The sequence below is a fragment of the Pezoporus occidentalis genome, unplaced genomic scaffold (assembly GCF_034315485.1).
Source record: "Pezoporus occidentalis ecotype Australia unplaced genomic scaffold, CSIRO_AGI_Poc_V1 ctg39, whole genome shotgun sequence".
Classification (NCBI taxonomy): Eukaryota; Metazoa; Chordata; class Aves; order Psittaciformes; family Psittacidae; genus Pezoporus; species Pezoporus occidentalis.
Window position 1 is genome coordinate 5,181,110 of NW_026915713.1, and position 24,436 is coordinate 5,205,545.

At 42.0% G+C, this 24,436-nt stretch overlaps 1 protein-coding gene and 2 long non-coding RNA genes across 3 annotated transcripts in view; 2 read left to right on the top strand and 1 right to left on the bottom strand.

The window, feature by feature from the left end:
- The first annotated feature begins 2,531 nt into the window (after positions 1-2,531).
- LOC134170814 (uncharacterized) lies at positions 2,532-8,617 on the top strand. The gene is made up of 3 exons (XR_009967384.1): positions 2,532-3,594; positions 4,955-4,990; positions 8,459-8,617. It is a non-coding gene; the product is annotated as an uncharacterized LOC134170814 (long non-coding RNA).
- A 605-nt stretch (positions 8,618-9,222) lies between these two features.
- The window catches only part of SLC35F1 (solute carrier family 35 member F1), a 239,156-nt gene continuing 223,942 nt past the window's right edge, over positions 9,223-24,436 (bottom strand). Inside the window, exon 8 of the mRNA XM_062632436.1 lies at positions 9,223-13,353. Within this exon, the coding sequence (XP_062488420.1) occupies positions 13,129-13,353 (225 nt within the window). The 3' untranslated portion in view covers positions 9,223-13,128. The remainder of the gene's footprint in view (positions 13,354-24,436) is intronic.
- Positions 13,893-15,206, top strand: LOC134170742 (uncharacterized). Its single transcript, XR_009967357.1, has 2 exons — positions 13,893-14,375; positions 14,998-15,206. It is a non-coding gene; the product is annotated as an uncharacterized LOC134170742 (long non-coding RNA).

The following is a 24,436-nucleotide window of genomic DNA, read 5'->3' on the forward strand; positions in this document are numbered from 1 at the left end:
TCACAGTCCCTGCATCTGCCTTCCAAGACTTGGGTGGTGCAGTCAGAGCCTTTGCCAGTGAAGACCAAGGCAAAGAAGTCATTAAAAACCTCAGCCTTCTCCAAATCCTGTGTAGCCAGTTCTCCTAAAAGCTTCCTGAGGGGGGCTACATTCTCCCTAGTCTGTTTTTTATTTGCTATGTACCTGTAGAATCCCTTCCGGTTATCTTTAACATCCCTAATCAAGTTTAATTCTAACTGGGCCTTAGCTTTCCTAACCTGGTCCCTAGCTTCCCAGACGACATCCGTGTACTCTTCCCATGCCACCTGTCCTTGCTTCCACCTTTTATAAGCCTCTTTTTTCATTTGAATTTTCCTCAGCAGCTCCTTATCCATCCAAGGAGGTCTCCTGGCCCTCCTGCTGCACTTCCTTCTGGTTGGGATGCAACACTCCTGAGCTTGTAGCAGGTGATCCTTGAATATCAACCAACAGTCTTGAGCCCCTCTGCCCTCTAGGGCTGTATCCCATGGAACTTTCCGAAGCAGGTTCCTGAAGAGGCCAAAGTCTGCTCTTTTGAAGTCCAGGGCAATGAACTTGCTGCACGCTCTTCTCACTGTCCTGAGGATCTCAAATTCGAGCATCTCATGATCGCTGCATCCAAGGCTGCCCTGGATCGTCACACGTCCAACGAGCCCTGCCCTGTTGGCGAGCACGAGGTTAAGCATGGCACCACTCCTTGTCAGCTCCTCTATTACTTGCAGAAGGAAGTTGTCTTCTACACAATCGAGGAACCTCCTGGATTGCTTGTGCTGGGCCGTACCGTCCTTCCAAAAGATGTCAGGGTGGTTGAAGTCACCCATGAGAACATCAGCCTGCAAGTGTGAGGCTTTTCCTGTCTGTCTACAGAGTGCTTCATCCGGAGGACAGCAAAGCGGTTCTGCATCGGGACAGGGGATTTAGGGGGAAGCCCCTTGCTTTTAGTTGTCCTTTTCCTCCTTTTTTTTTTCTTTTGTATTTTTGTTTTGTTGGTTTTTTTTGTCACTAATTCCCAGCTTCCCAGGTTAACGGCCTCCTTCTTTCCTTCATGAGGTACAGGTGAAGCTCGAGGCCCCTGCTCAGTTTGGGCCTGGAGCAAGCATTCCTGCTTGCTCTCGGCTTCCCTGACATCTCGCAGCCTATTAACAGCATCCCGCAGCTCAGCCCCTGCTGCAGGAGGACCTCCACCAGGGAGCACCGAGTGCAGCCCTGCCCATTGCGCACCCCCTCCTCACGGGACCAGTGCAGGCACTCTCCTCTCTACACCCCGAGCTCTGCACTGCAGCCTCCCCTCTCCTCGGCTCTGTCTGGTGCCTACCCTGGCCACCGCCGGGGCATCCAGAGCAGAGCTCCCAGCCCGGGCCCTGCTCATACGACGGGTGCTCACCTGCCCGCTCTGTAACTGCCTCACCGCCCTCCCTGGGGCAGGTTTTTACCCAGTCAGGGCCGGTGCCGCTGCTCCTGGCTCCGCCCCCTGTGAGTCAGCTGCTCGCTCCCGTCAGCTGAGCTGCCGGCTCCTGGGCAGGTCCTGTCGAGGACTTGGGGCTCCCTCAAGAGCTCTTATACCCCAAGGATATTCAGAGCAGCGATGTAAATACAGAGCAAAAATAAAAAAAAAGGATATAAAATCATGGCAGGTTAAATTATTAAATCATCACCGTGGCAAGACCCAGAAACAAGACTTAGCTCTGCCATCACTCAGAATTAGCACTGATCACTTGCCTCAGTAGGAAGAAAGTATGAAAGCCAAATGGGCATAGTACACGTGTCACCCACAAGATATATGGAGCAATATTGTGTATACAGCTATGCTGTATACAAGCTCTTACATATAGCTTTGCAAGCGCATAGAAACATTCAGATCTAGCGATAAGTAGCATGTTTCTCCAGGTGACAAGTCAAAGTCTTAGACTTTGTAAGAGACAAGTAAAATATTCTTTCTTTTGAAGCACTACTGGGTAGCACAAATACCTCCAGTATGCAAATGAGCATCACCTGTTACATCCTCAGCAGGCTGAAAAGAGTTTTGCTTGTGTCTAGGTAATATAATTACAAATAGTTGCATGTTAAACTGCTAAAGTGAAAATCAACTTTGTACATGCAAAGGCCAGGCTTAGATGACCAGCTGCAATTGAAAGGTCCTTACAGAAAAATCTATTCGGTGGGGCTGTGGATTGATGGCTTTGCCTTAGAAGTACAGCAGCTCTCACAGAAGATGTGCTTTGATCCCTAGTAGGTGCTATTGCAATCTGAGGGCAATTCTGCATAGACATCCTCCATTTGGGGGTCATTCCTTCTGCACTTGTCAATTGATGATGTGACCATCTGGTTTATTTCCTGAGCACCACACCTTTCATTTCATGGAAGTCAGAATGCCCAAGCATTTTAGCTGTGTTACTTCTTCAAAATGCATGAGTGACATTTACAGATTCAAAAAGGTCTTGGTCAGTGGTTGCCAGCTTCTGTTCAGCGTGCTCTCATAGGTGCTGCTTCGCTTTCTTTTCTTTATGGTGAATCAAAATGGACCCCTTTGGCTCTGCTGTTAATGACTCTGGCACACCACTAGGCCTAGGGAGAGGAAGAGCACAGGGTAGTCATAGCTTTCCTGCCTTATGAACCTGCAGTTACAGAGATGAAACTGTCACACAAGAGGCCCACAGAGCCAAAACAGTTTTTTCTCCCTTTATTTCTCTCCACTCATTATTCCTTCTTCCTGCAGAATGAGCAATGAAAGAAGTGACACCTTTATTTCCTAGCTCTGTTGCAAGCAAAGTAAGGAGATACGCAGGAGGGGAAACACTGAACATAAGATCTGGAAGTTGTTTTTGTCCAGAACTGCTGCTAACAACACTGAGTTATTTTAGAAGTCTTAAAATTCTTCCAAACAAAATATTTTGAAATAACTAACAGAAAGTAACCATCACTTCTCATGAAAGTGTCAGTGGCAAACTCCAGGCACTACTCTTACAGTACCTCAAACACACTCCCTGGTTGTCATTCAGCTTGTGCAAAGAACAGTCAGAAGACAGGCAGTATCAACAATGTGAAATGAAAAATAGCAGACTAGGGTGGGTTATTTTCCCTCTGCTCAGACATACTGGCCATCTCACAGGTTCACAAAGATGACCTCTCTCCAGAGGTCATCATACAAACACCTAGTACAGCAACAATATTTCCTCATACATCGATACACATTTTTAAGAGTTAATTTGAGGTGGGGGCCATTGGTAGGAAAAAAATGCCAAAAAGCAGGGCAACAAGAATACCTCGCCTGACAATGAGAACAAAGTCCCTTGCCACACTGTCATTCTTGTTTGAGCAATTTTTCTTCTGTCTTGAATATCTGGGAAAGGTTGTTCATTGACTTTGGCAATGTTTTTTGGTACGCACACATCCAACGCAAGCAGTTTAAGATACAGCTTCTAAAGAGGAGCCACCTACACATGCAGCTCATTTCTATTTCCACCTTGATTTCAGAAGAAGGTATGGTATGTATGCATATGGGAGCCCCGCAGGCAAAGCACTGCCATGTGGTAAGGCAGGCCATGCCATAGCACCAGTAAAACCCAGTTGGAACAGGTAAGAGTAGAACTCCCTACTTTTTAGTGTTAGTAGAAGTCAACAGAAGTGACATTGTGGTGTGGAAGAGACTCTCTGCTTTATAAAATCAAGAGACAGCTGCCTGAAGCAAGGAGCAGATGCTCCTGTGACAGGAGGAGGTGAGGATGAGGACAGAGCACGTTTCCCCTGCAGCCACTGCTGGTCAAGGGGAGAGCTAGAGCCTCAGATTTTTCAGTGTTCATAGCAGGCAGGGTGATGAACCTCTCTCCCACCCCTCTTCAGCCTCTTAAGTATTTCCCCAGACAAGAGCCCCTCTGCCCCCAGCCTTTCTTTCCTTCACGATTCATGTTCATCCTACAACCTTTTCCATCCCAAGAGACCCCTCTCCCCCTCTGCCCATAATCACCACTTGCCTCTCTTCCCCACTGCTGTGTCTTTACCTTTCATGACTGTAAAGGTACCTCACCATCACAGGGAGCTGCAGGAGTCTGGACCTGGCCTTGCAGATGCCTTCTTGCCTGGAATGCTTACTATGCAAAGGAGGTGCAGGACTGAATTTCATGTGACTGAAAGTGTCTTGCGCTGCCAAAGATTTTTTTTTTTCAGCCTTTCTTTATCTGCATTTTACCTTAAATCTCCAACACCAACGTGGAAAAGATCTCCTGGTGCCATGTGTGGGCAAAAAGCATGGCAAACTCACAAAGAAAATGCACAAGTTAAAGTGGGAATGCTGCTGTTTTTCTAATGAACATGTGGCCTCTCCCTGATATTTCATGACGTGTGCTCAAAGCAAAGTCCATCAGTATTCCCTTGTCATGTTAGAATACCTGTGCTATAGCTGGCAGTGATGTTTCCCTTTTCACAGCAGTGGAGACAAGCCGTTGCTAGTGCAGCTGCTGCAATTACTTTCTTTAGCTCAGCAGCTTACAACAGTAATTCCAGCTAAAGTAAACCTGTGGAAGGTGCCAGGCTGCTGGCTGTGCTGAGCATGGCCCCGTGTCTAGACACAATTTGAAATCAAGCAGCTGTAGCAGCCCAAGGTTTCTCTCTCTGTCCTGAGCACATGTCCTTCCCTCCCTCACCCAGGGGAAATAAAAAAAGCTCAGCTGTGTCTGTCTCCGCACCCTCTCTCATTAGTTGAGGTCTGAGGTAGAAGTGAAGATTTAGGTTTGGGGGCTGAGTATCCACAGTCCTGCTCCCAGCCTGCCATGACAAACACCAGCTCAGCCACAGTTCATGTTTGCACCAAATATGGCTCAAAGGAGTCACTTGTACAAGGAGAAAAAGAAGTTGTGAGCTTTCAAGCACAGTTATACCTTGGATAAATGCTGCCTTTTCTTGTAATTAATGGAATTAAGATTTTCCTTTATGTGACCAGCTGCATAGAGGCTGGAGAGGAAAACACAAGCTGCAGGTGAGATGTGGGAAGAAGAAGCCAGTCCCTGTATATGTGAATGGATTGTCAATGTAATCTCTGTAAATAATTAAAGTAATTACAAGATGGAGAAGCATTTTGATTTTTATGCTTGTATTTTCAATCAGGAAAGGATAACCTAGGTTACCATCAGTTGCACAGTCCAAATGTGTCTAGTCAGCTTCCTTTGTTACTGACTTGTCAGTGACTTCAAGGATACCCATAGATCATCCTTCACCAGCCAACCCTCTTAACTTAAAAGTCAGAGACAGTGTTAGCAAACAAGTTTTCACCTTCACTGTAGGTCAAATGGCAGGCAAAAGGACATGATTATTTTGAATCTCTTATGACTGGTTGCATACCATAAGGTAGATCGGAAGGAGGGGCATTATATATTCAATCACACACACATCCCCCTTCCAAAAAAAAACCCTCCAGTTGCAATGGAGCAGGGCTGGAATTTGACATTCATATAGATATCAAAAGAAGCTCCTATTCAAATATTCCATGGCCAAAAGCCCATTTGGCTGGACTACACAAGCAAGAAGGCAGAAAGATGTTTGTTTGAGAGGTCACAGAGCAGACAGAGGACCCACACCATGGTGGCAGACTGTGAGGGAGAGACAGGACAGCTAAGGGTCTTGAGGATGTGCATGAATTCATTTAGGACAGAGCTGCAAAAGGTAGCGTGACTAACTTGGAGCAAAAGGGCAGAGAAGATGAGCTTAGCAGTTGTCTTTGCCATGTGGAAATAGGCGGATGGTGATTGACTTGGGGAAAAAGTTTGTCAGATGAGGAAGCTACGTGCTATCCTCTTCCTTTCATTCAATACATGCCTGTTCCACTTTAAAACCGTTTCCTTTTGGTTTTTGTTGTATTAAAGCTCAAGACTAAACTAAAGATAAAATTTTGGGTTTTCAAATGCTTTGCTGGCCAGTGTGGCCCACTTGCATGGTGCACCCTGCCACAGGAGGTGGTGTGCTCCTAGGATGCAATGTCAAAGCAGGGCCTGCAGTGCTAATGTTCCTCATCAACTTGCTTATTAAATAAAGCTTGCCGAGCAAGGCTGAAGGGTGGAAGCGCTGAACTGCAACAGTTCTAAAGGACTAAAGTTGTCATCCTGTTTCGTGGGTACTCTCTTTTAATTAAAGTGTAGGCTCACAGAGGAAGTGTGGGGACATAAAGACTTCTGAAATACACTCCCCTGGTTGCATACATGTGTGACCTATTTACCATCTGCAGTTGTTTAATGCCAAGAACTACATCAGATAATTCAAGCTGAAGCTCAGAGGGAGTCACGTAATGAGACTTTTCAGATTGTTGTCGTGATTAGCCCATTCCCCTCCCCCTTCTCACTTAGGAAGCTCATTTAGGCAAGTAGTCATTTTAAGAATATGCATACACTGATTGCCTGTTCCCTATGGATGTGGGAAAAAGCCAGGCTTCTGTGACAGTGGCCACTATGGTCAGTGTGAAGTTAAATATGTGTGACCTCACATAACATTGATCTGTGGGCTCGCAGGCATTCTGCACCTGTAAAAGTCCAAGCTATTTTGTATGCAAAGCGTCTCTAGCATTTTAAGTTGAATCACGTAGTGTTTCAGAGCTCAGTGATCACGTAAACCCAGCACATGTTTGTTATCTGTCTGCTTTGGTAAGGTGTGTGAATAAAAAAGTCCTTTATTTATCCATGGTAAGTCAAATACTTTGTTCTTGACAAGCAAGTCTGTATTTCACTTGGCAAGGAGGGGAAGATTTCATATGGACAGCTTTGTAGTTATGTTCAGATTGGATGAGTCCACTGCTGTTGAGACATGGGGAGTAAAATGCAATAGTAAGTATAAATAATGTATTTTTTGCCAGTAAGGAATTAATAATGCATTGAGATCAGGGTAGCACTGGGCAATTGCCTGAGGGCATTGTACGTAATAAGGAGGCACAAAAACTTAACTATAGATGAAGGTTATAAATCAGAACCTAAGTAGTATAAAATCTAGAAATCCACTAAAATCAGCTTTACCTAGTCTTGATTTAAAAATATTTGGATAGCATATATGATTACCTGTACTCTTACAGAGATTCTGCCAACATAAGATTATGCATAGAGGGGCAAATTCTAACCTCATGAATACCAGAGGAACTCAATACAAAATTTTCAATTAAAAATGGAACTTCTAAGATATGAAAAAAAAAAAAAAAGCCTCCAAATAATAGCAAATGTGCACTTTTACAACAGAAAGGACTGCACAGAGTGCTGACGTTTAATCATTTAATTCTGAGCCTCAAGAGTTACTCTGAGCCAAATTTTTTTCTTCCACCTGGTTGCTGTACAGTAGCAGTGGTAGCAGGGGGTCCTGCTTGCCAAGGGAAATGCCAGTGACAGGCAGTGCAGTGGGTCCTCCCTTCACCCAGCAGGGACCTGATGAGACCACAGGGCACCTATGGTGTTTTCCAAGGCTGTGGTGGCTGCTCCGTGCCAGCAATGTGGCCTGCAGAAACACTGTGGGCTTTTTACTGAAACTAAAATAGCAGCTGCAATGCAAGTAACAATGTCGGAGGGTTACAACTGCCTTTCTGTAGTCAATTTGTGGGGTTTTGTCTCCTGTTGGTGGCAACTAATCGCTGGTTAGTGATCCCAGCCCTATGGAACTAATGTCCTCCATATAGCAGGATTTTTTATTATTAAGTACCACAGTCAGTCCATGACCCTGCACTTAAAATTGGAGGAGGATGATGACATGGCCAACACTCTTATTCCAATATCATCATCACTGCTGTGTTGTTAACATTTGGTACCCACATTGCAACTGCTGTGAAACCCGTCTATGGCTGCATAAGTGTTCCCTTTTGCAAAGGTTTGGTGCATTTTTTTTCGTCTTAAAATGGTGGAGCAGACTTAACAAAACAGTTCTTGCGACTGTAAAAAAGCATCACTTTCTTATTTGTATGCCATAGCATATTGCTGTTAAACATTCAGCTTCGGATTTGTAATATTTTGGAGAACTAGCTCTAAATAAACAAAAAACAAAAGGGAGATGGGTAGGTTTAAGCTGATTGAGTGTCCTTCAGTGTTGAAACATGTTTGATTTAAGCACAGAAGGATCCATTAATGCCTATTTATGATGTATTTTTAGAGTAATTCCAAGCAATTACTATTCATATGACTCAAGCACCCATGCTGAATTCCAGCCAGGCAACAGAAGGAGATTTTTGTAATGCCAGATCGACTCCTGAGCAGATTCAGAGGAAAATACAAACCCAACTGTTAGGATGACAAAGCCATGCACACCAACTCAGTTTCTGGAGCTCTTGATAGCTTAGGAAACATTCCCACTGGAAAATCAGACATAAACCAGCCCATTTGTGCAGCACTGCTGGCTTTGTAATGTCAGGGGCTGCACGCAATTATGGTGCAGAGGAAAGCTAGAAATGAGCTCACCAGTCTCTGTTCCCTTTTTTCACTCTCAGCAATGAAGTATGTGAGAAATACCAATGAGAAACTTCTTGCAGAGACATCAGGCAAGGAGAGATGGGCAAATGGGTGTGCTGGCAAACACTCTTAGAGGTGAATGCATGTTCACAAAATCCCTTGCTCTCACACTTAGGATCTTCCTTTCCTTTCTTCCCATCTGGACTTCAAATGAGCCAAAGTCTCATTTTCTTCCTTTCCTCAGTTCTGCGCCTCCTGACAGTCCTTCCCCCCCAGTATCTAAGTTTTGTCTCTGTTTCAGGACTGCTGTGAAGAGTGCTGCAGTGCAGTGCAGGGCAGCCAGAAGGGAGGGCTGGGCAAGGCAGCCGGAGACACTCAATAACCTCTGCCAGATAAGCCCTTTAACATCATACACATGCATTGCCCCACATTAATTCTAGATTGATTAATCATTTCTGTAAGGCAGTGGGGGGAGTGCTTTTGTGTCCAAATGAGACCAACAAATATCAGGATACCTGAGCTAGCCATAGGGGAATGGCAGTTTACTGGGTGCACAGGAGACCTGTTATCCTGCACAGGAAACCTCTTATCCTTCTGGAACAGCAACTGGGGGCCAGGCAAGATACCTGACGGTGCCTAATGGCAGCAATGCCAAGACATCTTGGATGGAGTTGTAGGTGAACCACATCACAACAAAAAGAAATCCTCAACGCAGCAAAAAATTATGTCCTGCAGTAAGATTTACCATCAGAAAAATTGTTTCAGGCTAAGAAAATACAAAGGAAACAGGCAAGGAAACCAATAACCCTGCTTTCATAAAGCATTTATTTTTTTTTTATTTGAAAACATTATACAGGCATTACATTGCCACAGCCAGTCCATATAGGTGCATGCAAATATAAAAATGGAGAAAGGTTTGTTCAGCTTTTTGATGCAGGACTTGGGGTTGGGATTCTGTTTGCTCAGTTTTGGTTTTGATTCATATTTCCATCTGCGTTGTCAAGATTAGTGTGCTTTATTATGGCATTTAACAATAAAATCCTACCCATGGGGTAAAATTTGTATTTGTAGCTAGCTCAGGAATACTAAACGGTTAAAAAAAAAAAGGAAAGAAAACGTTACTACACGCTTGTCAAAGTGTTAATAGCACAAGTTAGCAATCTCTACACTATACATTGAAACTTCTTATGACACAGTGGTGCAAAATCTTCAATTGCTTGGTCTATCGTTGTGTGTTTCAAAACTTTATAGCTGGAACAAAGACAGGGTCTGTCTCCCAGTGAAGATTTTCATCCAGTAGCAGAAAATTACATCAGTCTTGCCAAAGGCTGCTCAAGGCCAGCAGTATAACAAGAGTTTCAGTTTGTTCAGGCAAGGAGCTATACAGAGATAGAGACGTCCTACGTGACACAGAGAGTAGATAGCTGCCGGTTAGATAGCAGAACCTTTGCTGGTGCACACAGGTCTTGAACTGCAGAAAACAAGCAGGTAGAAGTAATGTTTTCCTTTACTAGACCTCAGTTTTTCAGTCAACACAGTCACTGGTAAAGCTCTACTACCGTTTTCCTTTTACAGTTCATCCACCACGAGCACACTGGTGCTAACTCAAGTATCCACCTTGTTCAACAGGAGACACAGACAGTGTAGCAGCCCCACTTTGCACATCAGACTCCTCCTGCGTGAGTATCACAGGGGATGCTGGCTGGGTGCAGAGTACACACCGAATCATTCGTAACTTCTTTCCGTACAACAGAGCCTTTGAAGATAGCCTGTAAAAACTGCTTCAGATGGCACCTCTCAGCCACTTGTGGATCACAAACCCTTCTAAGTAGAAACTCCCAGCCCAGTGACCTGGTCGGCAGATGCCTCCTGCCCTGCTGTTTCTGAGAAGACTCTAACAAACATCTACAAGTTAGGGTCAGAAAAATGAGGAGGGGGAGGCAGAAGGACCACAAACATTTGGCTTAAAAATAAATACTAATAATGGAATGAACCAAAACAATTATGCAAAAGGAAGGAACTGTAAACATGAAACACACACACACACACAATCCTCAAGGTTCTCAGACCAACACAGGGACAAACATTCAGAGAAAGGTATTTAATTGGTATAAAGGTAGCAAAAAAGACTGAAATGACAGGTTCCCATCAGTGTGGTTCTGAGTACCTGAGGGAGCCATAGTGGTTGTAACCAGAACCCCTGCTCCTGGGAAGTGTGCAAAACCCACCTCAAGTTGAAGCTCTGCCAGGCTTGACTGGAGGATGCTTGCTGGCCCCTGTGCATCAGGGCTTCACCTCACTATGCACTTCCCACCTGGACTTTACCCTATGGACCTTAATGTTTCTCGTGTGTTTTTATTTTTTTTTTTTAAATCCTGTAGGATTTAGACTTTCTTAGCATCCCCAAAACGTGGACTCTTGTTTCTCTATAGGAAGCTTTATTTGATTTGAATCCTCCATGATTTAAGAGAAAAAAGCTTAGAAACATCAGTGCTAAAAAGATTAAATAAACAGAAGGTTGGGTGGAAAAAAGTCATGTATTTGTTTAAATCCAAGCCATCTTAACTGAAGCTTTTGGGTCAGTTTTGGGCACAGTTTGTGAATGCTGCAGACCCTTCCCTCAGCTGCAGCAGGATGGTGTCAGGCAGCCTAAACACAGTGGGACAGAAATCTCCTCTTCTCCTCCACAGTGACAGTAAGATACAACATACTTCTGCTGTTCAATAGCATTCTGGCATTTGCCACTTCTTGTATATTACGCATACATACTTCTCCTAGTCTGCTTCAGGGAAGTCCCTTCTATATTAAAGCAGAACAGGACTATAAAAGATGAATGTTACCTCAGCAGAAATTGATCCTGCTTGGTTGAACTGTGTGGCCTTTCTAATCTCCAGAGTACAGATAGCTTGATTTTCTTTTTAAAACAGAAATAGGTAAGTTGTATTTTTCAAACGTGAAGCCCTACATTTTCACTTCAGACAGGCTTCTTCAGCAGAGCAGCATTCAAATCAAATTCATCTTCTATGCCCATAAGCTAAATATTCATCAACCCTGTCATAAACTCAATTTTCAAATACAATGAATGTATACACACTTTTACAGTGCTATTGTGCACTTAAACTCCTTCCTTCTGAAGATCCCGAAGCAGCTTAAAATAACTTGGTCCCATAGCACCCCTGTGAGGTAGGTAAAATATGATTATTCCCATCTATAGAGATTGGGAAACAGCCACACAGAAGGTAAGTCATGCCCAAGGATCATGCAGAGATGTGGCAGATCTGTGAACAAAACTGAGCTCTCCTGGATCCCTCTCCTATGTGTTAGACCTAAGATCACCTTTCCTTCCTTCCTTAATTTTAAATTGCAAATAAGTGATGGATATTGAAATAATAATTTCCTTTTATTGAGCTCTCGGAAGAGCAAACATACAGGCAGAGATGGATTCTTTGTGGTGGTGACTGATATCCCCCATTCTGATAAGGCTCTTGGGGTAGAAGTACAGTTGTGGAGCACACCGTTACAATTTTCACATGTCTCCAGGAATGTAAGTAAACTGGTGAATTCTTCTGCTAGTTTTGTAGTTGGTGAAAAATAACTGGCTGCACCCTGCTGGTATGACTGCCTTTGAGCTACTGCAGCAACACCAGCAGATGGTCCACACTTTCAGCTCATGAATTCCTTGCTTAATCTTCCTGATTTTTACAATTTGTGGGTTTTGGTAAAAAAAAGCAGACACATTTCTAAATAGCAATTGTTAGAATAGTGAACCACAGGAGATTCAGCAAACTGGAACAGCAGAAAGTGCCCTCGATGCACTGAGTATCTAAAATGAGTGCCCTGATCCACATGGTTTGTCATCTTACCATGGAGAGGTACAATACATAGGAAACTAGAAAATGTGTTTTTCTCTTTACAGATTAAAGTTTAAAAAGTAAGAAATCCGTGTTAAGTCACGACTACAGAGAAACTAACTCCCCATCACCTCATGCAGAACCTCAGCTGCTAGGAAATCTGCCATGGTTCACAGAGAGGTCAATGCTTGCGTACTTCACTTCTGCAAATATAGAAAGGCTAAAATGCTCGCCTTATACCTATTCCTAGAATAGAGACAGATATTGTAAGTTGTCCCTTCTCTGGATTCATGGAACAGATTACCTAGAAAGGTCAACTAGACAGATACTACAGATGAATTAATTGTCTTTTCTTCACCAGATCCAAGGAGCTAGTAAAAGTGTGTCAGGCTGTTGCTACCCTGACTAACCCATCTACTTTATGCAAACAACTCTTAGAGAGAAATTAACAGTGGACTGCACAAGTGTATTTGCTGTAAAAAGGCGGCTTTTCCACAACTGGTGTGGCTTAGACATAATATCACTCAGTGGGTGCAGAAACACCCTTCTGTGAACTTCTTTATGTAATTTCATCTTAGATACCGACTATCTTCCACAGGCAGTTTGACATTAACTGATTCATATACAGCAGTTTGTATTGCAAACATGCTGCTCACATCATAAATGAGGGACTGGCATCTCCTTGCAATGAACACTCTGGAACAAGTAATTTGTATTTTTATGAGCTTTCCTTATTTGCTACCTTGCAGCTCACCGGTGTAACTGCACCTGGTAAATACCTTTCTCTATGTACAATACAGAGATAGCGGATATACGAGCTCCACTGAATCATCAGTAGGTGATCAACGGCCCTGCGTTTAAGCAACTCTAACATGAGGCTCCTCTTCTGTCTCCTGCCCCAGGCTGGTGTATGTTACTGAAGGCTCCAGCTGGCCAGTCGCTGGCAGGTCTACAACAGGTCCTGAAGGGTTTCGAAACTGCTTGTACACCCGAGGATCCTGGGCTACATAGGTGGATGTGGAGGAGTAGAGCACCAGCCCAACAAGGATGGTGAAGAATGACAACAAGTAAAGTCCTGAAAACTAAGCAGAAATAAGAAGAGAGTCATTAGACACAGCACCAGTTATCTTGAGCTCACGAAGGCCCACAAGCAGAGGTACACACAGATTCTTGTTTTGGAATGCACTGCACAGAACAAACCCCCTACCACAGCAATGATGACTTTTTATGGGAATGTCTCTCTGAAAGTTGTTTTGCTCCCATCAACTCTCCTGTCTTCCATAACCAACAGATAATCAATGCCTTGCCATGGCCCAGGCATACTAAGTAGATGGGACTTGGGAAAGCTGGATTCTGGTCACAGATCCAAAGCCAATTTTGTCATGCTTTTAGACAAAACTACTTCTCTGCCAACTATTTATCTGATTTCAAGTTTCTCTAGCTCCAGTGTGGGGTACTATCATCTACAGTTGTCTGACAGGTAGTAGACAAATCTGAAGTTGATCACCCCTAAACCACATGTCTGTGAAGTATAACATGCTGTTGGTAATATAAGAATATACTTAAATAAACAATTAAACAAGCATTGAAAACCTATATACTTTAAAAAAATACCTATTTTCATAAAGGCAGCTTCTCTGGCTTGTAAAAAGAAAGCAGATGCTAGAAGATTTAATGTGAGTTTGGACAGGATGAATTTCAGCTGTGAAATATGCTGTAGGCTGACCTCAAGAGATTTGAAAGTATATATGGATGGCAGTTAACCAAAAGCTCAAGTACACATATATTGGCACACAGCTTCACTGGATCAGACGTCAGCCGGAATTTTCTGACATGTACAGACTCATTGTGCCTGGACTAAAAATACAACACAAATAACGTTTCTGGCAGTACGTTAGTTCTTGAAGATAAAAGTAAAGGCAAAGGCAGGATTTCAAAAGCACAGACCATTGTATATTAGCTTTCAATACTGGGTTCCTTCTATGGGGGACACATAAACAGCTTTAAAGACCATTTGACTTGTTTCCTGATCACAGACGAAAAGTTATTTCTTCTTGCATGCTGTGTGTGAGAAGCCATGAAGGACAAATTGCTTCACCAACAGGTTGGTAGGGATATAGAACTGATTTGTATTCAATGGGAGTTTAAAACGTGTCTGTATTCTGCAACTATCAGGGATCTGTACTTGAAAATCAACAACCAGCTGCAACCTGTTACTAGCTGCTTCATGAAGTACCTCACTATTTTAAATGAAGGTATCTGCAAGTCTGTTTTTCAATCCTAAATGACTATGCTTTGATGGATGCTCCATGTATTTCTTCTGGATCACTTTAGCATGGCACAAAATGGATAGACTGGGTGGACTGTATTATCTTGGAAGCTTTTAGCAATTCTGCTTTTTGTATTTAAAGAAATAATCATGGTGGAGAAAGCAAATTTTACTTAAAACTTTACTTAAAAAGCTAACTTTTTAGTGATGCTAATTTGTTGTCATTTAATAACCTACAAAAGGAAGCGTTTGGCTTTTTTACAGAATCCACAGTATCTTTGAAAGCTTTGGACATAGAACCCATGGTGTTACACTGGATTTAGAACCCATGGTGATATATCTGTATGTGGTTCTGTTTCCCACAGCTAGTATAGTAATGGGGAAAGTTTAAATTGTGTCATGATTGCAGGGTAGGAAGAGTGCTGCTTTTTATCAGCTCTTAATTGCTTTTTTCCAGGAATGTCACTAGGTCTTCACGTGTCATCTGGCAGTATGACTTGATGTAATAACCATCCAGCTGTCCCATCAGGCACAAAGACAGTGTGGAACCTCACCCTGCTTTTGCTGAATTCCTCCCACATGACACTGGCCTGAAAGGCCTGTTTAGGCTTAGATCTCCCCCCTGTGGCAATCAAACCCAAGTCAATAATTTCAAAGCATTTTCCAGTTGTTTTTTTTGTCCCCATTTTCAGTTCAATTTTGCTCTCAGTACTTTCCTCCCCATTTCCTCTTCGCATGTGAACTTGTGTACCATTTGGCAACAGTGGATTTGACTAAGCCATAGCAAAACTCAGAAGCCAACTGCATCGAGTCTCCCAAGCCAGGAACTAGTTCCTTAGTTTCCCACTGTCCCTCTTTCCCACCTTATGCCTGAATTTCTCACCCTGAACAGCCAGTTGGCTTTGCTTCACTGTATAACCAGAGTGCCAGCCAGATTTGTGATTGCCTTGTGTCCTGCTGTGAGGAATCTGTGGGGCTTTCAGCAGCTAAATGTGCTCTTCTTTCTTGCTCTAGTAGCTGCCTAGCCAAAACCAATTCACTTTGCTTTAGTTCATGGCTCCAGCTCTACCATATATCCTTCCTCCTGGCCATACTTCTCATTCCTCTCTGGGGCTTCCTGCCAGTGGGCTCTTTTGCCTGGTAATATTCCTTCCATGGCAGTGTCCCCCATAGTGGCAGCTCTCCAGCCTGGGAGAAAGGATTTGGACAAAGCCGGGGGAAATCTAAACAAAGGCCTGTGAATCATTTGTCTTTGGTATCTATGCACAGCTAGTGCAGAGACCTGCATCCTATAGCAAGTCCTACAACAATTCCATCTTTAGCTTCTTCAGAAACAAGGTTAAGGCTGAATTGTTTTCTCTAGCAGCTCTCCGCAGCACTGGTGTAGAAGGGCTGCTAGTAAGGTTAATACAGGAGTACATACTGTAGGTATATGAGAGATCTCTGGGTTTTCTCAATACTCTGTCAGATTGACTCAAAGCCCCTTGAAATCAATGGGTATTTTCCTCCTATTAGTATGGCAGTGAAGCCCGCAGTGTGATGGGAGGATGCAGACTTAGTTCATCAAATACAAAAACTGTTGTTCACTGTACTGTGTTCCTCGGCCTCTAGCTGAAATCTTCATAGTTTATTGAAGGTAAGGTTTACAGGCACACTGTACTGCTATGTCTACATGTACATTTTGAAGGGTTGACCTGGTAAGATTCACTATTAAGAGACAGCAAGAGAGAGACATTCAAAACCAGCAGAAAGAGCTATTCCTAAGAAACTGAGCAAGGGAAGATCAGTTTTTAATTGCTACCCTGTACAAAACTGCAGTATCAAACCGAGAGGGAAGTGTGCAATTCCTTTCTTTGGCGAAAAAGCTACTTAAGAATAATATTGTGCTTCATTTTTCTGACTTGTTTCTTACTTTCAACAAATCATATTTACTCTAAGAAAAGATGTTTTCAAAATATCCAAATTTGTACACCTCTCCAAATCCCACTTCCCTCCATGTTAAACAGGGTAACTCTAAGCTGTTCAAACAGTAGCATGGGTAGAAATTGTTCAGCTCAGATAAGCTAAAGGGTCTCACACACCCTACAGTAGGCAACCAAATAATAACTCATATTTTTGTATCATTAAATAATTTTACTATAGATCCCATAGCTATATAGATAGGTACATATGTACATCAAAGAATCATAGAACAGTTTGAGTTGGAAGGGACATTAAAGTTCATCTGGTTCCAACCCCCTGCCATGGGCAGGGACATCCTCTACTAGACCAGGTTACTCAAAGCCCCATCCAACCTGGCCTTGAACGCTGCCAGTGATGGGGCAGCCACAGCTTCTCTGGGCAACCTGTGCCAGGGCCTCTCCATCCTCACAGTAAAGAATTTCTTCCCAATATCTAACCTAAATCTACCTTCTGTCATCTTAAAGCCATTATCCCTTGTCCTGTCACTACATGCCATTGTAAAAAGTCCCTCTCCTTCCTTATAGGGCCCCTTTAGATGCTGGAAGGCTTCTTTAAGGTCTTCCTGAGCCTTCTCTTCTCCAGGGTGAATAAGCCCAACTCTCTTGCTTATCATACAGTTTCTTGAGAGACTATGTGATTTATGATTAAACCAATGATCTAACCCTCCCAGGTCCTGGGACTGTTTATCAGCCTATGAATTCTTTCTGTGAATCAAAATGATTTTAGATAACCCTCAGTTTCTTCTCCATTTAAAAGAGACAGTAACAGTTTGTTACTGAATAAAGATGGGATTACAGAATAAAAATGGGAAATAGGGATATCATCCTCTAAGGAGAAGGCAGAGACTTCCTTTTGCAGAGAAAACCTAAGTAAGTGTCCCAGTTACCATAACATTTCAGATTTCATCACTGATGTGAAAGGCATCTGGCAAAACTTATGGAGTAGTCAAATCAAACAGTTAAATCGGACCTACACGTCTCACGATGGATTCTCCACTCTGCTATCTGGGTGTCTATAAATGCTTTCCCAACTGGAAGTATTCAATATGGAACACACAATAATATTTACAAACATTAAAAAATTAGGAAAACATAAAAACCATCTCTTCTCTAGACATGTTACTACCTGCTGTGAAAATAGCTTACACTAAACTACCATTAATTTTAGGTGTCTAACAAGCCAATTTTAGGTGCCTGTCAGTTTGAAGATAAACAAAGCAAAACCTAGACAAATGCAACAAGATAACATCTGTAACAAGGACTTGTTCAGTGTATCAAAACCTGCACTGATTCTAGGTGAGTGGATGTTTCTGGTATTTATCTAAAAGACATTCTTTAGGGACCCAGTACTTGAATGTATTCGCCAGTCAGGCTTAGCAGAAGAGCTAATGGCACCCGGTAACTTTTAGGTGCAGGAGCAGGCGGCTTGCTCCTGCAGAACCCTGCCAGAAAACCACTGCTGCAGTAAGGTCTAGTTGACCACACTAAATACATGGTGAAATCATTTTGATTTTCTATTATCCATGCACAAAATCTTTTACATTAAAAAAGAGCAGAACCCAAACATATCTGCAGTGGCTTGTTGTGTTTTTTTATCTGTTTTTTTTTTTTTTAATTTTTAATGAAATACCTTACAACAATGCTAGATACAATTGTGAATGAAGTTTACAAAACTCATTTGAAATTTAGTTTATACACAGCATTTTTGTTGCAAGTGGATCAAGATTGTGCATTCTGGAAGTCAAGCACCACAAGATGTCTAAAGATGAATATGTAGGCATCTGAATGCTTACAATTTTAAAAATCTAGAATGAATTATTCAACTTTTCAAAACTGACTTCCCACTAGTTCTTGTCCTCTACTTCTTATTATATCTCCATTGAAAACTTGTATTTCGTATATCATCAAACCACTAGGCTAAAACACTTCTACTATTTCCACTTGATATTCTTATGCTTTAAAGTAATCCACCTGAGAAGGTGGGTGCAAAAGAAACTTCTTGATGGGGAGCAAAGAGTATTTGATTTCATCATCTTCAACAGTGATAAGACTGTAAGGATAGAAGGAAAAAGAAAGAAAAGCTGTTCAGAAAGCAGTAAATTCATGCCTGGGTCTTGAGAGAGAGAGTCGTGCTTCAGTACACAGGTCAGGAATTTAGAAGGGAAAGCCTGGGGAAAGGGCATAGAGGAATTACTGTTATCACAGCTAGGAAATGCTGCACTGACCATTGCCTGCTGCAGAGGGAATTTGCAGACAACTAGTTCTGACTGTCACAGATGTCCACATCCACATTACCACTGACACTAGGGGAAAACAATATTCAAAGTGACAAAAAGAGACAGATGCGAGTCTGCAGAAAAGCCCACACAGACAAAGAAACTCAGTGTTTTGCTAATTTTGGTTTATCACTCAGCTATCATGATCATGATCACGACCATTATTACAATGGTTATGAAAATGCAAATTCTTTTTTACACGGTCCATTGAACTGGAAATAGTCTACAGGAGCAGACTACTGGAGCTGCAGTGCTCCAGTTCTAGTTGTATTTGACAACAGCAGCCACAGAGTGCATCTCTTGGTAGGCAACATGAAGCCCAGCCCCTAGCCTACAGAAACCAACTGTGCTTTTTAAGACTTCAAAATTAATTTTTTTTTGTTATAGGACTAATGAAAATTTAGAATTGTCATGAAATGAATTAACTACCTTCTCCCTTAACCTTGTCTAGAAATTCTCCACATTTTAACAAAAAAAAAAAAATCAGGTCTATTAATTCAAATTTTAAATATTACAGAGAAGTGATCTCCTCAGAATTACACCGATGAAGAGGAACAAAATTACATATCAGGTGAAATTCACTTAGTTCCATATTTCTGCTGACACTCCCCATGCTCTCCAGGCAGGCTGTTCCTATCACCTTCCTACTGCCATCAGTGGGTCTGTACAGTCTGATGAACTTCTCTGTTTTCTGAACTAATTCAGTTTGTAGCATATGCTGCACAGCCCATCAAAGATAAGGACAGTAGGGGTTCCTGCACTGACTTATACCTCTTCCCCCTGGGTAATTTCACACATGAGTACCTGGGCAGGATGAGCGAAGGGAGTTAAAACCAAATTTCTGTCATTATCTTTTGTATAGCACACAGATATTTCCACTCAGTTTGATGAATTGATTGCAAGACTCAGCTTCTTTTCACACTCTTTTCTATTTTCGCCTCTGGTATAGCAAATGAAGTTCACTGTGACCAAGCCCAGAAGCTGTGCTGTGGGACGCATACACTCTCCAGTCAGCAGCAGTACCATGAAGGGTGAGGGCTCTGAGAGCTATGGATTTGCACAGTGCTTTCACTTGTGTAGCTGGATATTACAAACATATTATTTTATCAATAGAAATGGGAGCCAGCATCCTAGTCATAGCTCATCATGCTCTCTGGTAACTCCCTTGGCTCAGACGCATGAGGATCTGGACAAAATTATCTTAGGCTGGGATTGTGATTTACTGAAACTATGACAAACTGGTTTTGTCCCAGCCTTTGAGGAAGATGTCCCTTCAGGATTCAGGGTCTGCCCTGCTTTTTATCAGGAGAACAATCTTCTGGTTCAGCCTCAGTTACTTCTGTCTGCTTTCAGGGATGAGAGATAAAGACCTGACCTTCGGCTGATCACTCATCCCAGGTGGGAGTTAACGGGCAGAACATTTCCTAGGAATAGGCAGACATTTTCCCAAGTGGACTGCAGAACTAAGCTCTAGGCAGGTGATGATACATCTTTGCCATCAACAGAAATTAGGGCAGCCATTCTGTAAAACCCAAATAGCACCAAACACCAGAAAAGCTGCTGAGTTTTCCAGACTGCATTTGAACAGATAAAACTCATCCACCAGAACCTTTATACATCCTGTTATATCTCTCGGATCTTTAATCTAGAGATCTCTGAAGGGACCCAAACCACTGAGGATACGGTTTAGCATGCCTTCCCAGCTCTCCAACTGCAGAACCTTGAATGCTTGAGTGTTGTTCCCCTGCTGAGAAGGGTACCAAGGGGCACTGGACAGCTTCAGTAACAATGATAATTTCTGGGCAGTGAGTCTGTACGCTACAGGCAGGATGGCATCACCTTCACACTTTAACAACCTCCAGCTATTTCCAAAGAAAACTGTGAAGATACAATCTTAAGTGATGACTTAAGCTCCTATCTGGCCCTCCCAACGCAGCTGGGATTCACGGTGAAATTTGTAGCTAGTTCTTCCACATCTTTTTTCTTTTCTTTCCTGCCCATTGGCAGTCACATAGAAAATTTTCACTGGATGAAGGAGGCTTGCACTGCAGGCATGTCTCAACACATCATTGTTACTCATGCCGGTCAGAACCCAAAGCAAGAAGCATCTGCCTTACTTCAATGGCAGTGAAAACCTGACATTGGCCTCAGTGTCATTTAGTGAAAACAAAGAAGCTAAAGGAAGTTTTCTCTCTGTCATTTCATGCATGAGAGAAAGGCCATACTTCTCAATTCCTTCTGCCTGCTTGCATCCTCAGCATGCTCTAACTCAGATGAAATGCTATTACTATGACTTATGCTGAATCACAAATGTTGCATAGAAATCATGATGTAATTATATGGCACATTTTCTGTATTTTCCAGTTGAGTTGATTTTTGTCCTAGCGCGTTCATATTTTACTGTAGGTAAAACATGGTGGTCCATGCCTTCTGTCATACAGCAGCACCCTCTATTTTAGTCCTTGCATGGTATTTGCTGATGGGCGCAGTTTAACTGGTAAGACAGGGGTCAGTGGGAAAGTCCTAACCTCTCAAATGATGAGGTTACCTATATAGGAGAAAAATGAGGTGGTTACCAGAAAACTGTCACCACATATTCTGTTAAAATTTGTGAAGCTTCATAGTATTCCTAGAGTTCATTGGTGGAATAAAAAACTGATAGCATTTGGAGAAAAATCTCTGAGCTGTAAGGCAAATACTGGTTTTACAACAAATCTGCATGATTTCATGCGTCTCAAAAGATACCATTAGAAAAAAAATCATAATTGTCTGTCCTTTCTAAATACGTGCCTGTTAGGGCAACATGTTTGTGTGAAAAGCCTTATCTTCATTTCCTAGGTGCCAGGAGAGATGGGAATGCTGCTTTGTCTTCTGTTTTCCTTTGTTGCCTCTGCCATCAGATGTAGAGGCAAAATGAGCCCATGTTCAGTACCCCTGTGGTACCAGCAGTCTATCTAATTAAAAAGTGCAAGGTAGAATGAATCCTGCAATCTGTTTTACCTACATAAGACAGAGATTTTTATGTGAAGTTAAAACACTCATATTACACTGCTCTAATTTCCTGTGAGCATCCTTACTGTGGGACAAGGTTATTTCTGGTTAACTTTTCTGGTTATTTCATACCAATCACTTGGCAAGAGAGTGGTAAAGCAGTTATCCTTTTAAATATTCTTAAAAAGGAGGAACACAATAGAAGAGATTATAAAAATAAAATCAATTTACCCTCTCCACTTTCAGCTTTCAATATTTTTTGCTGGTTTGCCCTATCGGCTCCCAGTTGTTCCATGTCCTTCTGGTTTTGTGTGCAAGTATTTAATATAGTAGCAGTTGTCTGCTCTACTTGATTCTCAAATAATGTGTATGTGGCTAATTGTGTTCAGTGTGCTTAAAACCAAGGTACAATAATTGATCCATCTTGGATTATTTATGTTTTCCTGCTGAATCTAACAACATATTCCTACAGCAGTCTTCCAGAATGTAATTGTTTTCTCTCAGCCATAAAACAGGGAGCACTCCTACCCTGAGAAATGAGGAATACACAGCTGCAGTTACCCTTACCATGAGTGACTTTGTAAGCTGTCTGAAGGGAGCATGATGCGGCTGTTTCACACTGGGGTTCTCCATAGTCTAGCATGTTTGCTGCCAGCAACATGAGGCCAAACTTCAGGAGTTCCAAGTGCTCTCAACTGAGTCAACTCACAAGTCAGGCACACAAGGAAGCCATAACAGAGAGCGTGTCCTAAGCCACTGAATCCAACCCCACCCCCTCCTTACCACGTAGTCAGATCACATATTCCACCTGGCAAATACCCCCTGCCCTCCTGCAAGCATTATAAGGGCTTTTGTCCACTCCCCTCTAATCTATTCGAAGTCTGTTTTGGAACCTTTCTGCTAAAATAGCCAAAAAACCCTCCTAATTTCTAAATGTACGCATTCTCACATTCCACCCACATATTCTTACATCTTTAGCTCAAATAATTTTGCTTTCATTCCTGTGAATTTACAATTCAATTTATATATGTTGAGGTACCATAGTCCCTCCCAGTTCATCAGAAATCAAAGCTATGCTATATACAACAAGCATTCTCTATCAATGCTAGAAATACCTAGATTGTCGCATTTGGAAACAGCTTTGCCACAATTGTGCTTAAATTCCTCTCATCTGTTGCCACTGACATTACCTTGCACTTTGTGCTTCATTGCATTTCACTATACAAGGCGAATCTTCAGACCAACTCTTTGTGACTTCCATCAGCGAAGAGGTCCTTCAAGCAAGCTGTTTCTCTCAGCATGTTGCCTTGTCCTTTATCCTCATTAACAAGTTTCTCACCTAGCTTCCTATCATTACAGTGCTAATCCTGTTCCTTAGTTTAATTGATAATTTTCTACACTGCATTGTATAAAAGCCTTACAGATTAGATCTACATTTGCCTTTTGTCTACAAAAAATTGTTAAATTATCAGACACAAGATTTAGATTGGATGATTCACCTTCATGTGTACCAGGTCGCATTTTATCCAATTTGCCATTTCTCTCCATGTGCCTAATTATTTCTCCCTGGTGTCCACTTTTGATTTTAGTTTATTGCCTACTTCATATACAACTCTTCCAACTGTCTATATTCCCACGCTTGAAAGAACTCAGATTATTGTGTTCTGTTTCTACTTCTGACTTAGTAATTTATATTTCTATTAACTACAGTGCATTGCTTTCCTATTTCACTCTTGTTCTTCCTGAGTATGACCAAAAGTCCTGATTTCATTTTGGTTCCAAACTAAAGGTTGTTTAACTTTAGTCTCTGCTGTCTTTCCATAGTGAAAGTATTTCTTCATATACAAAAATAACTTTTAGCTGTTTGTTTCACTGTCACCTTCATTGCCAAGCTTGGTTCATCTTTTACAGCAATTACTTCACCTTTTACAGCAATTACTTCTTTTCCTTTTCACCTGGATAGTGTCAGTTTTTCTTTTGTGATTAGTTTGTACTCACTGTTTTCTATTTATTTCTAGCTATTTTTTTTAAAAGGGTGATTTGCCCAGTTGCATCTGGAACTCTCCCCTACAACTTCTGCTCTTGTACTTAAGATACAAAATCCAGATTACTTTAGATCAAAGGTATTTTAAATCTCCTTCAGACTGATTATGATCCCTTGGAACACCTGAAAGAGCAGATACTCTTGCTTGCTAAACTTAACACATGCCAGTAGTGGAAATAATTCCAGAAGTTTAGTCCAGTTAATTAAGTTGCTTAGCAGCAGTTCTGATGACAAGCATCTATCCCATATTATGGGTTTGAAAGCTTACAGTTTAGTGGGAAGTGGGAGTTTAGGCACAAAGAAGATGCTTTTTGAAGACTTTCTAGTGGTTAATAAAATATCTTACTACTTAGATTGAAAGCATGTAGAAGCGATGACTTCTGACTGACATTATGTCTGCGTGTTGGCCCATTCTTTCGTTTTGGTAGGAAATAAGAGGTAATTTGGATGCTTTAACCCTTCATGTCTGTAACATTCATTAATTTGGCTGCTAGAAGGCACAACTGGAGTAAGCACTTCAATCCAGTTAGTTAATCAAAACAGAGAAATTAATTAATTTCCAATTTTATTTTTCTTTCTGGTGGCTCATAGACCATGTGGATGGCAAGGCACAATTCTTAACAC